The 17416-nt window shown below is 24.3% G+C and overlaps 1 protein-coding gene across 2 annotated transcripts in view; it reads left to right on the top strand.

Moving 5' to 3' along the window:
- The first annotated feature begins 1441 nt into the window (after nucleotides 1–1441).
- LOC129619050 (tRNA dimethylallyltransferase) overlaps nucleotides 1442–17416 on the top strand; it is a 114491-nt gene continuing 98516 nt past the window's right edge. The window contains exons 1-2 of one of the 2 annotated variants that reach the window (XM_055534126.1): nucleotides 1442–1846; nucleotides 2983–3120. In XM_055534126.1, coding sequence (XP_055390101.1) covers nucleotides 1730–1846; nucleotides 2983–3120 — 255 coding nt within the window. In that variant the 5' untranslated portion in view covers nucleotides 1442–1729. Of the gene's footprint in view, nucleotides 1847–2375; nucleotides 2499–2982; nucleotides 3121–17416 lie in introns of those variants that run through there. The other variant, XM_055534127.1, reaches the window with a different exon arrangement.

Here is a 17416-nt window from a genome sequence, read left to right as displayed (position 1 = left end):
GGTTTAAATTAAACACATAAAATTTGATATGATAAAACTTGTAAGCAACACAGCATTTTCCTTTGAATATCTAAACGTTAATATTAGTGAACGTTAAATTTGTTATCTGAAAATTCAAATTTTAAAAATAGCCAAAATATAAAAGTATGGAAAACTTTAAAATTGAATAGAAATTTTAAAATAAATACATATGTATGTATGTATGTACATATTAAATTTATATACTTACATATGTATGTATATAGTGAATATATACATACATACATATTGTGGGACACTGAGTGAATTCGCAGCAGAAATTTTAAGAAAAATGTTATAGTATTCGAAGAACCAAAATGATTTTCTTTAAGTTTCCATTCGTATATGAAACGTTAATTGAGAACAAGTAAAATTACAGACAAATACATTTTTAAGATTTACACATCTGATTTTTCAAAAGAATGAAAAATCAGATGTGTAACACAAATATGAACAGTATTGTGCAAATAATATGCTGGGAGAGATGTAAAAACCTCACCAAGGAACAATAATTAAAAACAATTCCCTTTCAAACTGACTAAAACAAGAAAGTAGTTCATTTACTGCAATTTGGAGAAGTTCTATAATCTCAAAATCAAAATTCCTAATAATAATAAACCTAAAATATATTCCAAAGACATAAATATGTACATATGTACGAGCGTGGGAAAACATCACCAAATAAGAATTTCATTATATTTATAGGTACATACATACATACATATGAAACCAAAAAAAAAACATTTGTCCACATAAGGTACTTTTATACAGGCATGTATAAAATAATGTTTCTGACAAAATGATGTTTCTGATGTTTCATACACAAATATTCCATTAATTAAATTTTGTAAATAATTTAACGACTTCTTCATCACATTAGCTATTCTAAAACCTGAAGAAATCTCCACTGAATATTCAATGCGTCAATGTTCATACAAGTAAGTATGTCCATACATATTGTGTTTTGAAAATATTATGTTAATAATATAATTTTGCAAGCTGCAAGTACGAAACAAATATTTAACCAATTATACTTACCTATCTTCTCTGAATTTCATAACAAAAACACTATTTAATTGAATTTTAAAATATTTTTCAATCACTTTCATTTTCTAATCTCCAATTCTTACCAACAAAAATTCAATTAAAAATTTTGTTACGGTTAATTTACACACAATGATACTTTTAAATTTTAATCTGTCAAAATCAATCGAGACTCGAAAATAATACTGAAAAAATTTTCGTACTTCTGTTTTAGTGTTTATAGTTTTGTTTTAAATTTCAAATAATCACATTATATTTTATAATTAAATGTATGTATTTTTATATTTACTCAAATATTTCTTAAACAACAAAAATATAAAATAATATCCATTTTAATTTTTACTTCTAATATACAAGTGAAAATAAACATGGAACAGCATTATCAGTATGAATCAATTTTACCACTGGCATAAACTTGTTTCCATAAAAGCAAAAATGACAATTAATCAGCAACAACCTTACACGAGTGTTTTTGTTTATATTTCAATTCTGACGTTTTTCCATGTGTTTTAGCAATAACAATCTTTAGTAGTGAGATTTTTCGTGAAATTTTACTCGTTTTGTTTTTAAGTGCCGGTAAAAATATGAAAAAAATAAAAGTGTAAATTTAAAATTAAATTATTTAAATAGAAAAATATATATTTTAAATAATAAATAATTATAAACAATGTCGAAAATACCTTTAATTGTGATATTAGGTTCAACTGGAACTGGCAAAACTAAATTATCAATTGAATTAGCAAAACGTTTTGCTTCAGAAATTATAAGTGCTGATTCTATGCAAGTAAATTGAAATTTTTAAAATATATTTAGTTAATATTTTAAGATTTTGTATTATGTTTTATAAGTGAAATAATACCAAAGTTTAAAAATAAGTTTTTGCTTGAATTTTATAATGAATACATGAGCAATATTGCAATCTGCAAAATCTTTTATATAGTATGCATTCGTTTCTATTTACATTATGTATGTACGATGTTTTGTAAAAGATACCGTAGACAATATGATGGTTTTTCTAAAATAAACAAATTAGAAAATATACACACACATGTATGTATGTACGTATTGAATGTCAGAAATGCCAAAGAGCCGTTATAGACTGGAAATGTTTAGGCGCAAAAAGTAAGCGTTATAATTACTTGTTAGATTGTAGATAATACATATGTATATTAAGTACAATTAAAATTCTTGTGGAATACATTGTGTGTCCTTTTAGTATCCATAAAATTAACAGTTACATGTAAGGCTTTAAATCCTATTAAGATATTTCAGATAAATGTAATTATCAAATTCTTAGGTAATATTTTTTTGTTGGCTAATTGAAAAAAAGAGATTGAAAATTAAAAAGTGAAATTAGAGACACCCGTACACTCATTGGAACATGTAAATTTTAACCTGTTTATGTACATACCCACATATGTATGTATGTAATGTATGTAAGTATGAAAATTGAAAGTTTTATAACAACGTTATTGCCAATTTTAAATTAGTAGTAGGTACCTAGCTATACCAGTTGAATTTGAGACAAAAGCACTAACTTTTCGATGTAAAAATTACCAATATATGTAGGTAGGTACATCATAATATGAGCACATACATATGTACATATGTAAAGTACATACATACATATTGTATTTCATCTACCTAATGACAACTCCTTTTCTGCTAATAAACATACCTTTTTATCCATTACAAATAACTGTAACTTTTTATGTTTGAGTAAATTAATAATAATTGCATTGTTCACATTGGCATTTTTACAATGGGAATATATTCTGTGAACATTTCAAAAGCGATGTCCTTTTCAAAATCAACATAAAATTTGTAGAATAATTTTATGATCAAGTTATTTTTACATATTGTATTTACCTCCTTCATATTTTAAGTGTACAAATGTATTTTGAAAACTTATTTTTACAGGTTTATGCAAATTTGGATATTGTTACAGCGAAAGCTACCAAAGAAGAACAAAAGGAAGTTCCACATCATTTATTAGATGTAGCTACGCCATCGAATCCATTTACTGTTGTACGTTTCAGGAATCAAGCTTTACCAATTGTATCCTTTTTAAAAATAAGATACATTTCAAATTACATAAATTATTTGTGAGGTAGGTAATTTGATTAAGTAAATATTTTGTTAAAGCTTTTTAGAAAACACTTTGATTGAACACTTTTATTGAACAAGTATTGAAAACAATTATAGAATTTTACTAGAAAATTGTATGGACCACTCATATTTCACTTGAAAGTTTACTTGCATATACATAAATATGTGAATTTTCTAACATGTGTTGAGATGAATTAAGTCCGATATGTATTTATAACTATGTATGTAGTGTATGAATATAACAAGGGAAATAGAATTTTATAATCATTTTCGTTTTTATGTTGCACACGATCTTACTATGCAACTATAAACTGTAATATACATATCTGGCAAATAAGAACCCAGTGCAGGTACTCCAAATTTGCTCTGTATTTCTATAAAAGCTGACAATTAATGAGCAAAACTTTTTTTTTTGTAAGAAAGCTATTGTAAAGTTTAACTAACAGATATTTTAGCTGCAAAGCAGAGTAAAACCATTTAAGTATTATTTGTAATAATTTTAAAAAGTCATAATTGCTAAAGAAATAGGTTTCAAAAAAGTATTAGTTTGTAAGTCGGTAAAATTTACGCGAAAACTTCTGCTTTTACAATTACATAAGTGTATGAAAATAAATCAAGAATAATTACTAACAGAACTTTATAACCCATTAAACTAATTTTGTTTATAATTTGTGATGCAAATTTTATTCAAATTTTTTTAATTATGTTTTTTCATACATAAATGTTTTGTTTACTTTTAAATACTTTTGTTATGAAAAGAGCTAAAAAAAATGCTAGAAAAATTTATGAATGTTTAAGCATTAATTCCATTAAAGTGAATATGATTACTCAACATTAACGAAAAAGCATTTGCATTGAATAATTATTTTAAATTATAAGCTAAATTACTTGTTATTGAAGTTTTATATCACACAAAATATATTTTACAATTAAATTGCATTACAAAAAAAAGAAAAATAAAAAATTATTTAGTGTAAAAATAGGTTTGTGTTTTCATGCTTCCTTTTATTTCTAAAATTATCTGAAAATTATTGTTTATGGGAATTTATTTAATAGTTTTTTTAAAACCATAGATAAATAATATTTTTTTTTTTGTTCTATGTTGTGCTTATATTGAACACTTAATAATCAGATTTTGTTCAATGCTTAAAAATTTTATAGTTTTGTATTTTGAAAAATTTTTTACCATGAGATTCAGAAAGATTCCCCTGAATAATAATGAAAATTAAATATATTATTAAACATTATTAAAATGCAAATAATGTTAAATACAATTTTAATTGAATTTAAAATTAAAGGTCTCTGAATTGATCTCATAAATACATATATAGATTATATTGTGGTTTTAAATTATATTGAAAAAGTCTGTTGCATCATCATTTTAGCTAAGCGCCGGAGATTATCGATAATTTATAGTAAATTTAATATGGCTAACTATTTTTAAACTGATTTTAGTATGACTCAAAGTGACATAAACGTTAGGGAATTATTTAAATAAATTTTTTTACGCTCAGTTGTAATTGGCTAAATTTATGGCAAATAATAAGAATTTAAATAAACATTTTACTTAAAATAAATAAGTCAAATATTTATCAAAAGTATATTAATTAATTATGATCATTTATATTCAATATTTTGCTTTCATAAAAGAACAGAAAATAGCTAAGCAACAACAAGTTAACTATAATTGAAAAATTATTTCAGAAAAAAATTAGTTTCTATCACATTATTAATCCTTTAATGTCTTTAACTTCAGATAACTTCGTCACACAAAAAAAAAAAATAGATCATTGAAACGTAATCTCGAATATAACTATATTTAAAGATAATTATTTAGCAATCAACATGCTTATATTGCAAATATTATAAAACTTTCATATAAGTATACCCAAGAAATTTATTTAAACAATTTGGTTTAAAAAGTAGCGATTTTGTATTGTAATTTGCTGATCAATATTCAATATTCCTCAAGGGTAGGAATTATCCCACCTATTTTTCAAGTAATGTTTTTTTTTTGTAATGTAAATGTTTTATAAAAAATGGAATTACAGTAAGAAAAAAAAATTTAAAATTTAAAAGAATTAAAAGAGAAAAAATGTTAAAAATTTCTTAAGCGCAAAACAACAAAAAAAAAAGTTTTTATTTTTCGTTATTCACAAATAACGAAACTTGTATACACTTTTATATAATTCATAAATATATACAAAAGTGTATTTAAAAAAAAGTTAAAGAATCTACTAATCAATTCGTGACAAGAAAATTAAATGGTTAATAATAAGTTGAAACAATTTATGCTACCACGAGAAAAATTAATTTTAATGCTAGAAGGTCGATATTTAGGTGTTTGAACTCAAAAACTTGATTTAGAGTAGGAATAAAAAATTCACAAACCAAAAAAAAAAGATGTTCGCGAAAATTAAAGATTAATTAAAAAGTCTTTTTTTTTGTGTAAATATTAAATATTAGTTTATTTAAAATTATTTTATTATTAGTATATTAGCCAACCTTTAAATTTCAATTCGAATCCTATGTGTTTTTGTTTTTCCTTCTTCACTCCTACGAGGAGCATAGGGTTAGTTCATGATATCATGTCCTAGTTTCTATAGTCATAGAGAGTTAGCTAGGTAGGTGACTAGCTTTGTTTTGAATATTGTGCTCAAATATTGACTGCCTATCCAATAATTTTACTTTAAATTGGACTGATTATGTAAAATGAGTTTTAAACATTTTCTCCAACTAGAATCCAGCAATTGAATGCCTTTTTCAATATAATTTTGAATAAGTCAAATATTCATTTTTAATAAATTTTTTTAAAATTACTTAAATTTTTGAAACAGTCAACATGAATTCCAATCCGGAAGCACAAGATTTCACAAAATTTCTATTTTCGAAAAAACAACAATGTAATTCTGTTATTTAGTTCTAATCAAGTATGTTAAAATTAATTTGTGTTAAAATCTTAAAATCATCACCCCTATAGCGTTTTCGCATTGATTATTAGCAGTGAAAGTAGCACAATTCAATATTTTATTCTAATCTGTTTGTTTTTCTTATTCCAACACTATTAAATTTGCAAAGGAAAAAAAAAATTTTATATTAAAAGTAATAAATTTGAATTAGAAAGAAAGAAACACAGTTATAGTTGTAAAAAGTAAACACAGTTATGTAAGAATGTATAACAGTTAATTTTGAAAAAATATAGAGAAATCAAAATATTTGATTCTTTAATTTACAAAATCAGAGAATATTGAAAATTCGAATATGAATTCGTTTTTTTTGAAATTTCTTGTATGAATTTCTTTATGATTTAGAAATTTTTTCATTTTTCAAGTTATTTTTGCGTGCTATTCTTGTTTTATTTGATTTATAGATAAATATTTTAAATTCTATTTCATTTTATTGTTAAACTATCATTTTGTATTTTAAAATTGTGAGCTATACTTGTAAGGGAGCTCGAAAATATCTTACGAAAAAAAAAAAAAATTTGGAAGCTTAAAATGTTAAAAATTTTTTTATCGATTCCTATGATTTATTATTATAAACTCACATACTTTTATATACATATATACCTAGCTGGATATTTTACTTTTATTCATCATTTCACCAAATGGAAACCATAAGTGGAAGAAAATAAAAACGTAGTAAAATAATTAATAAACCAGTTTTCATTATTATTTATTTAATTTTTTTTTTTTGTTTTTTTTTTTTGCTTTTACTATCGAATAATGACTAAATTAACATATTTCATATAAATTTTCAATTAACTAATTTCTTATAGCTTTCTAGTTAATCAGTAAAGTATAATCATCATCATATAAAAATACAAGAATATCGAAAATGTGAAACATTAAAATATTTAGTACATAAAATGTCGTGATATAGTTTAGGCAAATCTTATAATTTTTCTCAAACTTTAGAAAAGAGTTAGGATTTCTTAAAAACAATCTCCGTTTGTTAAATTTGGTTTGTTAATTTTTGGATATTTATACCGCTTGTTGAACTGAAATTGCTGCTATGCTAATGTTCATTAGTGGATTTATTAAGTACATTCCTTGCCCAAAATCGAAAAAGTTTATTTAATCAAATTTACTCTTTCATTGTTCAAAATTAGAACATTTGTGAATGATCACGAAGAAGATCATAGGATAAGTATATGAGACGATATTGCAATACATTAATTTTATTGCATAGCTGAGAGAAATATGTATACTGTAGGATTGATGTGATTTCAATTTAAGTTTCTTTCGAATTCAAAATTCAAAAGACAAAACTTTCGAAGTAAAGTTTGTTATTGTTAATAAAACAGTTATAAAAATGATTGTCTTAAGTTTTTTTTACAAAACTGCTAATGTTTGATATGTGCAGTGCATGTTAAATTTGCACTGTCATTAAAATGTTGTGTGTTTGTGGTGCTGACTTTTCGATTTTGATTAATTTCAAAAGTTTTGTGACTTTTTAAAAATTTAAGTATATTTTAAATAAGTAAAAAATATTTATTTTTTAAATTCCTTTTTAAATTCACTTTTTATATCTAAATAAGTGATGGACACGACATCATGCGGTGCAAAATTGATTTTCCAAATATATAAATGAGAGATGGTTACAAAATTTCTGGAGATTGTCCAAGTTTCTTGTACGATTTTGAACCAAGAAATGAAGTCACTAAAACATAAACCATTTGCTTGGCATTTCTTAATTTGAGCTTCGTATACAAAAGTAATGAATGCAAATATTCGTTTTTTAAGTTTTAGATTGCCCACGTACATTGTTGTAAAACAAGAAATTTTTTGTTTCTTCTAAAGATACATTCGAACAAAAAATTGCTATCTAAACGACTATCTGTGCTAATAAATTTTACAGATTTTTCATGCTTAGTTGGTATCCAAGTCATTTTATTTTTATTTTATTGTCTTTTTTTTTGTAAATTCTTTTTGAGACAAAAAATTTTTTATTAGAAATTATGTGAGAAAATTTTTGTATCAAATCAAAAGTTTTAAGTATTTTTTTTTTTTAATTCTACTTAATAATAGAAGAAATGCCAATATAATATTATATTAATTGCCGATAGTATGTTATTATGGAACTCGTTTTCAGTAGATTATCTAAATATTTTTTAAAGTCTTGAAGATTTTATTACAGCAAACAGCAACGTTTGGACCAAATCAATATTCAATTACTAGTATTAAATTTATATTAGTTTGAAATCGTTTTAAAAATCGGCTAAAAATAATATTTGAACAAAATACTCTCAAATGCTGTCAACAAAACCAGAAGTGTCAAGTTTCTGATATTTAAATTTAAAGATTTGTTTTTGATACCGTAAAACAGGAACAGAGTGTAAAAAAGGCAAATTTTGAACAATATAGTGTTAATCGCAATATTTCCCGCTTATATGAAGCAAAAGGTATTATTGGTTCAAGTCGTTTTCAAAATTTTTACCAAAATTTGATTAGGAGACTCGTAGCATTAACTTGATTTACCAAATATTTTGAAAAATGAAAACTATAAACTGCTTTTTAATAAGAATAAAAATATTAGTTGAGCATTTTAAATAAAGAAAAGTATTTTAACTTTTGCCAATAAGATGCGATTGTTATACTGTCGTTATACGATCGTTATTAAAATGAACAGCAATTATAGGACGCAGAAATTTACAAGTTTCGTAACATTAGAAATTCATTTATTATTGAGCTGCTATAACTGTTAGAATTTGAAATAACTGGTGCAACAGCTAGCAAGCGAAATTTACGCAATTTTCGATCGTTTTACACTGTCTACATTTTACATTTCATTTTTTACCCATACTTCATAAAAACTTTAAGAAAAAGAAAAATCCCATTTAAGAAATGTTGGTGTAAAATAAAGTGTAGAGCTTTCAACACATTGGGTAGCGTCAAACAACTGTATTCAACTATAATTCAAATTAATTAAACTATAATTAATTTGGCTGTAAAAAATATTTTTTGCATTTCATTAATTTTTTCCTCAATATCAATCAAAATCATGTCAAACTGTATTTTGTAATAGAAAATTTTAATATTATTTTTTTTTTGGGTCAATTTATTGGACGTTCACTTTTTTTACCATAACTTTATGATTTATACTTAATAAAATTATTGAGTAAATTTTTATGTCTTTTTCTTAAATGCATATTTATATATAGTGAATGGAATCTTTTGTTTTTAATTTCTCAGAAGCTTAAATTCATTATACTTTTAAGTTTTTTTGGTCTGTTCTTTCGATATTTTATTTTTTCTAAAATTTTTTATTACATATTTAAAAGGTTTTCAAAAAAAAAAACAAAAAAAAAATGAATTTCTTGGAAAATTTTAAAGAATATTTGTAAAAATTGTTCGTTTTGAATGTGACTAAAAATTATTCAGCAAATAATCGTAGACAGAAATTCAACAATTCTATTGATGATTCATCGAATATGGCCAAAAATTGTTGTTGATTTTTAGATTATTAAATTTTTATTTTAGGTATTTTTTTTAAATATGGGGACCTTAAACATACATATATACTTACAATTTTGGAAACCTAAAATGAAATTTGATCTTTAAGTTTTTAGCGAAATTTTTCGAAAACACATACATAGGTATAGTATAAGTTTTTTATTTTGCATTAGGTTTCCTGAAACACACAAAATTATATGGGTTTTTTGACTTTTTAAAAGATAACCAATTTTGTTTTTTTCTTATTGTTATGATTTAATAATGTAGTTTGCATTCTTAAGTAGATCACTACTATAAAATTGATTAAAATTTTTAATTTTTTTTATATAATAAAATGAAAAAAAATCAAATTCCAATGTAGTCTAATATTTTTTTAAAAGTTTGTTTTATAGGAATTTATAATCAGTTTGTAGAGAATGTACAAATTTTGAATTACAATTAGGTGAAGAATAGAAGAAAAAATTGTAATAAAATCATAATATTAAATGTGTTTATGATTTTGTCTAATTAGTTAACTGCCGAACATTTGTACACACAAACATACATGTATGTTTAGAAATAATAAAAAATTTCATGTTGTTCATTTTGCTTTTTTATTTTAAATGGAATGGAAATTTTTTAAGATTCATTCATCGTATTATTATTATTTTTGTTGTCATGTAATTTTTCTATGCGACGTTTTTTAGATATGTTTTGAAATAAGTCCACTGGTTCCTACTAAACAAACCTACTTATTCTTCTTTTACACTTTTCTTTGAATTTCAGTTCCTGGCCTAATCCTAATAGAGATTAATCACAAAGAAATCTTACTGACCTTTAGTTTGCGCCTAATAAATAACTTGTAACCTGATTTTTATGTTATAATATATGATTGCAACTGAATTTGAATTATTTTTAACAAATTCGTGTACCAATAAGGATATTTTCTGCAAAACATTTTTCGGATCAAGGTCATGCGTATTATAGAAGAAAAATTTAAGTGAATTTTTAAGTAATTCTTTTTCCTTTTTTAAATCAAATCCAAACTACTTCTATTACGATTCCTTAAAGGAATCATTTCACTTTCTTAATGTTACTATGCCATTAATTGCCATATAGCGTTGTTTCGAATTTCAATATTTTTTGGTAAAAATTACCAAAATTTTAATTTCGAAAATATACTTTCAGATTTTCGTATTCAAAGAATATTGTTGCGAACAGGAAATTAAGTAATTTAACGTACGCAATATAATATATAAAAGGAATCATATATATGGAATAAAAAATATAATCAACAATGTAATAAATTCAATGATTATCGAAAATCGTAATCATGAATGACTACGTGACATATAAAATTTTTACATACCAATTATTTTGCCATATTCCGTATAATGGTGGAATTGAAATAAATGTTTGTTTTGAATATTTTGTATTAAGAATGAGAAGATGAAGAAGAAAATGAATATCGAAAAAAAATGATTCATTGAAAATTACTTTAGCTAGCAGACATTCTTTTTAATGAGAATTAGTTAAATTTTTTTTAACCCGAAATTGACAGTCGGTATTTGCAAATTATTTCTATACTCAATATTTTAAGAATATTCTTCATTAGCGTAACGTTTCTTGGAAATTCAAAAATGTTTGCCTAATAAGAAAGCGTGTTATTCTTTCATTCATAATTTTTTTGTGGAAAAAAAAATTTAAAAATTATTGGTGTGTAATTTTTTAGGCAATTTATTTTTTATATTCGACTAAAGTTACGTTATTAAAATAAGTTATTGTTTTTATATTTAAAATGCATTATGTTCTCTAAAATTTAATAAAGATATTGAATTTTAAAAATGTTGAAAATAAGTTGTAGAGCTATTGGTTTCATATTGAAATAAATCCAAAAATGAATGATAAATCATAACGTCTCTTTTAACGCTTTATAAAATAACCATTACTTCAACTTCTGTTTAAACAGGGTATTTCGCATTAGGTGGCAAATAATATCACGGGTGTCTGTTTGATAACGTAACTTTAACTACATTTTCAGATTAACGTAAAACATTACAACATTAAATTTTTCCAACTGCATTCTATTGCATATTTTGTTTAATTTGAATTGTAATGACTTAATTTAGGAGCACTGACGGAGTTCGGAAATAAGCTAAACAAAAATTTTTTAGCTTACAATTATATTTTACAATAAAATTTAGAATTTTTGTAGAACTTCCACCTAAAAATTAAGTATGACTTAAATTTTCAGAGATGAAGGAAGGAATATTTTTAATATTGAAATTTTATTTTGCAAAAATTAACGCAATCCTGATTTTTTTTGTTTTTTTTTTTATACTAACTTTCTTTTTTTCAATGCGTGAATATAGAAAGTATAATGAATTATCAGTGAACCTTTCTCTTTACTTAAGTGGTGAACTAATTTTTTTTTTTTACATATATGTAGTAAGATTTTGGGCACGGTACTCGTTATACTAATGACAGATTAATTTCATCGTATTATGTTGGTTTGGTATATGTCAACTTCACATTTATATTTTGTTTATAATTTTATACACAAGTATCAGTGTATGCATGCATTATAACAGGCAAAGACACATATTAAACCGAATCGGTATCACAAAAAATACGTTTGAATACCAGCGTTCAAAATGTCATAACATTAAAATCCAAAAAGAAAAAAATAACAAACAAGTGCATTAGCCGACAGTATAAAAACCGCAAAAAATGCTCTTAATTTCGATTTCTTCTGGGCGTTTTCGTATGTTATAATGATATTTTTAGTTGCTGTAATTATATTACATTCTAAAATTAATAACTCTAAAGATGCTTTTCCAAGATATCTGCAAAATTAAAAAAAAAATTTATTTTTCCCAAAAAAAATTTTGTGAAAATTTTGAAAAGACATACTTAATGGAAGTTTTTTTTAACGATGACTATAGTTGGACCAGTAGCTTCTCATTTAACAAACATGCAAAATAACAGCAGTTGTTCTCCTCAATAACAACTCTTATAAAAATTCTATTGAATTAGTAAACCTATAAATAAAATTTTTCTTAAATTTTTAAGTACGCAATTTTCGACGCCTTAAGGTATGCAATTTTCTGTAAAAAATTTACTCATTCAGTTGGAGCCTGGCAGTTTTTTGAAACGATTTTATAAAGTTTTTTCTAATAATTTTTAAGAAAGACTGAAAAAAATTGCAAAGTTTTGAGGAAAATTCGTTTGTACCGCAAATATTCGCTTCAGCAAGGGAATTCATGCTAATTTCTTAGCTGCTTCTGTCCACAAATGAGCATTTCAATGATGGACTTACGCAAGTAACGGCAGACACGTTAAGGGACAGGCTAATTAAGTTGTGGTTGTGACTAGATTGAATCAACTTTTATATTTTATGATTTTAAGGTGTTCCCTTCTTGATGATTCATATTGCTTGCGTACATATGTAAGCAATGACAATTATTTTGGTAATTGTAAAAAAAATTTGTTTATGCAATTTCAATTTTAATAACATTATTCTTTATGGAACGTTTAAGTTTACATACATATTGATTCTTCAGATTTTAATTCATAAACGATTTCATGATTGGTTACATACAATAATTACGCATAAAAAATATATGTACGTACTATATTTTTGAATGAAACATCTAAATGTCGCATCATTCGTAAAAGTGTTCAAGACATAATCTGGAGTTTTTTTAGTCTTATTTTTTGTTTTGTTAATGTAGTAATTTACATTTCAACCATTTCTCTTCTTATATTATAACCTATGACGATTTACACTATGATAATTTAAAATCTAAATCAGTTTTATGCCGACAAAACACAAATGAGCAAATATTTTAGTTCAAACAAACGCACGTACAATTATACATGGAAAAAATCTCACTAATATTAATTTTCTATTTTGTGTTTCTTGTTGTTATTGCGATTGTCATAATTGCGTCTATTATACTATTAAAATAAATTTTCTATTTTGTTATAACATGTATTAACTAGTTCAGCTAGGTAATAAACTTTTAAATTAGCAAATCGAAGTAGATAATCTACAAGTACAATAATTGCCTAAAGGTAGAAAAAAAAAGAAAAAATTAGGCCTATACAAAAATGCGAAATAAAAAAAATCAACAAAAACTTTTCTTTCATTTTTTTCTACTTTAAATTTTTTATTTGCTTGTTTTTGTTGTCATATAAGCTTTTGAATGTTTTAAAGCTTAATTTTCTCGGTGTATATTTTGAATAGAGCAGGGGGAAGAGAGGGGACGGAGAAAACGAGATTTTTTTTTTCTTAATTTAACAATATTATGAAATTGTTACTAATTTTTAAATTTTGTAAAATTCAATTCAAAAGCAATGACTGCTTTACATATCTACATATTCGCAAATGTCATGTATGATAAAATCTTATAAAATTATTTTAATTTTAAGCCAAGAATATTTTTGGTTGTTCAGATAAAAAAATATTGGAAATTGTAAAATCAAAATAATTCAATTATAAGAAAATTAAGAAATTACATAAATGTGTCTATGTAACATACTTGTATGCTTAATTGTACAACAATGTTTCGAATGATTCTGTAACAACGGAATTACATATATGAATTTCCATGTAACGTTTTGAAATTTTTCATATTTTAAATTTAAATTAATTCTTCTTTGATGCAAGATTTAAAAATATTTTATTATTTTAAAAATAATTGAATCCCACATTGTGAATTGTCTGTTATTTCTAGAACGTATGTATGTATATATGTATATAAAAATTAATGTTTGCATGTATATGTTTCATGTAAATTTAGCAAATTGCCGAAATTTTTCTGCGGTTTATAGAAAACATTTTTGGTAAAATTTGTTGTAATTGTGTGGAAAGTTACATCACAAAATATAAAAAAAATTCTTTGACTAATCCTTAGTCGTTGACAATGTTTCGACGTCTTTTACAGTTTTCGTTCGAGCTCTTTATCGGATGCCCGACTTAAGTTTCGAATAGGATATTTGGGAACATTGAATATAATTGAAGGCGTTTTTGGTAATCGGAAAAACTTGTCTCCGAAAAAAATTTAAATAGAATAAAGTTAATATAAATTTTGTGTCAACAATATATAGAAAATGTTTTGTATCGTGTAAATGTTAATTTGTATCGTGGATTTATTAAAAGACTACTTAGTGTTCGTTTAACGAGTGAATAATACGAGGTACTTTCGTGACAGTTTTGTATAAGTGATCTATGTATGCTAATAGAGAATTTGTTTGTCAATTGTCAGATAAACCCTCATTTTGAATTTCAATTAATATTGTTTCGTATGCTAACAAATCTTAAGTAATTCCTATTTAGTGTGTATTTATCTTTGTAAGTTTAACTTGTTAATTTCAATGATCAATTATAATTCGAGTAAAAGAAGATTATTTTGCTGTGATAAATTTATATTGCATTACTTTAAAACAGTTATGATTAAATATATATAATTTGCCCCGTATTTATCAATATACGCTTGCATTTCCTTTTAAATTTAAGCGAAATCTGATGTCTTGGAACGCAATGAAAGTATGAATACGAATCTCAAGATTCACATTTTTCTGCTTTTCATTTTCGTTATTTATAAGATTGAATATAAGACAAACCTTAAGATTTTTTTAATAATTACATAATGTAAACTTATATCTTATAATTCACAAGGAGAATATTGTATAATATTTATATACATACAACATACATAATATGAATGTATGAGTGTACATGAATAAAAGTCTCTGTATGCACATACAAATGTTCTTGTATATTTTTTAGTACTCATAAAATTTACCTTAAGTGGTTTTTTTACTTTTTATTTTTTTCACTTAGACAAAAATCACTAACAGTTTTAAAAGATCTATACGCATTCTTTTAAAATATTCAACTTTTTATTGAATTTCAAAATCCGCCGAATTAAACTAACGTATACACATGCCTTTGTACATCCATACATATGTGAAGACTTAGAATAACTTTATGGGACATAGCACACTTGCTTATGTTATATGTACATATATATGTACATAAATTTAATATTCAATTTTTTTTAATAAGACATTTTTTCCATACATAAATCGTTTTTCTATATGTATGCAAAAATTATAGCTTATTTAAGTGAAGTAGGGGTAAGAAGTGAATAAAGTAAGCAAAATCTAAATCCGGTGCTTTATTTGATTTACATCTAATTTATCCAAATTGAATTTTGTTTGGCCAAACATTTTAAGAATAAATTTTGAAGGTTATAAATATTTTTTTTCTGACATATGAACATTTATGAATATAATATGAATAAATATTGCTTTAATGTTAAATATGTGCATATATACGTCGGTATGTAAATATACATCCATATTGTATAATTTATAAGAAATCGTCATTATAGTATAATAACCGTCGTTTTTGCAGATGTACATATGTGTGTGTGTATTTGAAAAATTTATACAATATTGATTCATTCAACTAAATTGATATGTGAGTTTGTGTCTAAGCAATTGATTTTGAGAATTTAAACCGTGTTTATTCAATTTTTAAAATTTCATAGGAATTGCCTTTAAATAATTTTATTTGTACAAAAAAAAAATTTACTTGCTGTTAAATATTTTTTATTTGCTCTATAGAATTTGTGTATATACTCACGAAAGTAGAGCGACTATATGTGGGAATTACTTGCTTCCCGTAACATAAAGAACGAATGAAATTTTACGTGTTGTGTCAGAACAACTGATTAACATAAAATGATTTTGCTCTTCGTCTGATACATTTGACATCACTGTCACATTTGCCAAAACATTCATTCAAATTCTAAATACCAAAGAATTCTCCCCGAAAATTTTCTTACATATATTATAGCTCTCATATAGGTACATTTAAACAAAAATACCAACTTACAACTTAATTCGAATAAAGAAGTTCCTAAAACATGAAGCCATTCAGAGGAAGCATTTCGTCACTTTAAATTTTGTAATGAGCGATATAAGATTACATAATTCCCAATAAAATTCGACATTACTTAAGTAATGTTTTTTTTGGAGTTGTAGAAAATGTTTATCTTATTCAATTAATAAATATTGTTGAATTTTTTAAATTATTTAGAAAGACATATTTTAGGGGTCCAATTATGTTGCTTTGAAAATCGAAAAACCTCCGGTACAATTTCCTGTACCTACTTGTTTTCATTAACAATTGCATATCTTATTACGCAATGTAAAAAGATCGTTAATTTAAGTTGAAGCTTTTGATTTTTACCGAATACTCATAATAATATATATGTATGTAGGTATTGTATACATATATGTACATATGCGTGCATACAAGTAGATATATGTTTTTAAACTGTATGTACATACATACATACAAATGTACGTAATATCAGACAAGTAATATATGGGAGTATTTCCTCATATTGGTCAATTAAAATGACTTATAATGTCTAGAATTCTATAGAGAACAAAAAATTATAATATCATATACATTGTATTCATACATACATACATTATGTAGATATTTATAAATAAAGATGAAATGGATTCACAATGTACCCAATATGTACAATGCCGTATATCGCGTAGCCATAATAAATAAAATTAGGTACTTGTATGTATGAAAACTTGTGTTTTGTCAAAAATATATTTACGTATCACATAATATTTGTGTGGGTCTGGGCTGTGACTCGCTTTTTGAGAATTGCTTATACATAATAATATGGATAAGTATACGAGTTGAAATTTTTCCATAGTGAGTTTTTTTTTTTTTGATAATGATGGTTCATTTTTTCGGTGATTTTTGCTTTTTT

This window comes from Condylostylus longicornis, unplaced genomic scaffold (assembly GCF_029603195.1).
Source record: "Condylostylus longicornis isolate FDR11 unplaced genomic scaffold, ASM2960319v2 ptg000010l, whole genome shotgun sequence".
Classification (NCBI taxonomy): domain Eukaryota; kingdom Metazoa; phylum Arthropoda; class Insecta; order Diptera; family Dolichopodidae; genus Condylostylus; species Condylostylus longicornis.
Note: the sequence above shows the minus strand (reverse complement) of the source record. Positions and strands in the feature narration are given on the sequence as shown.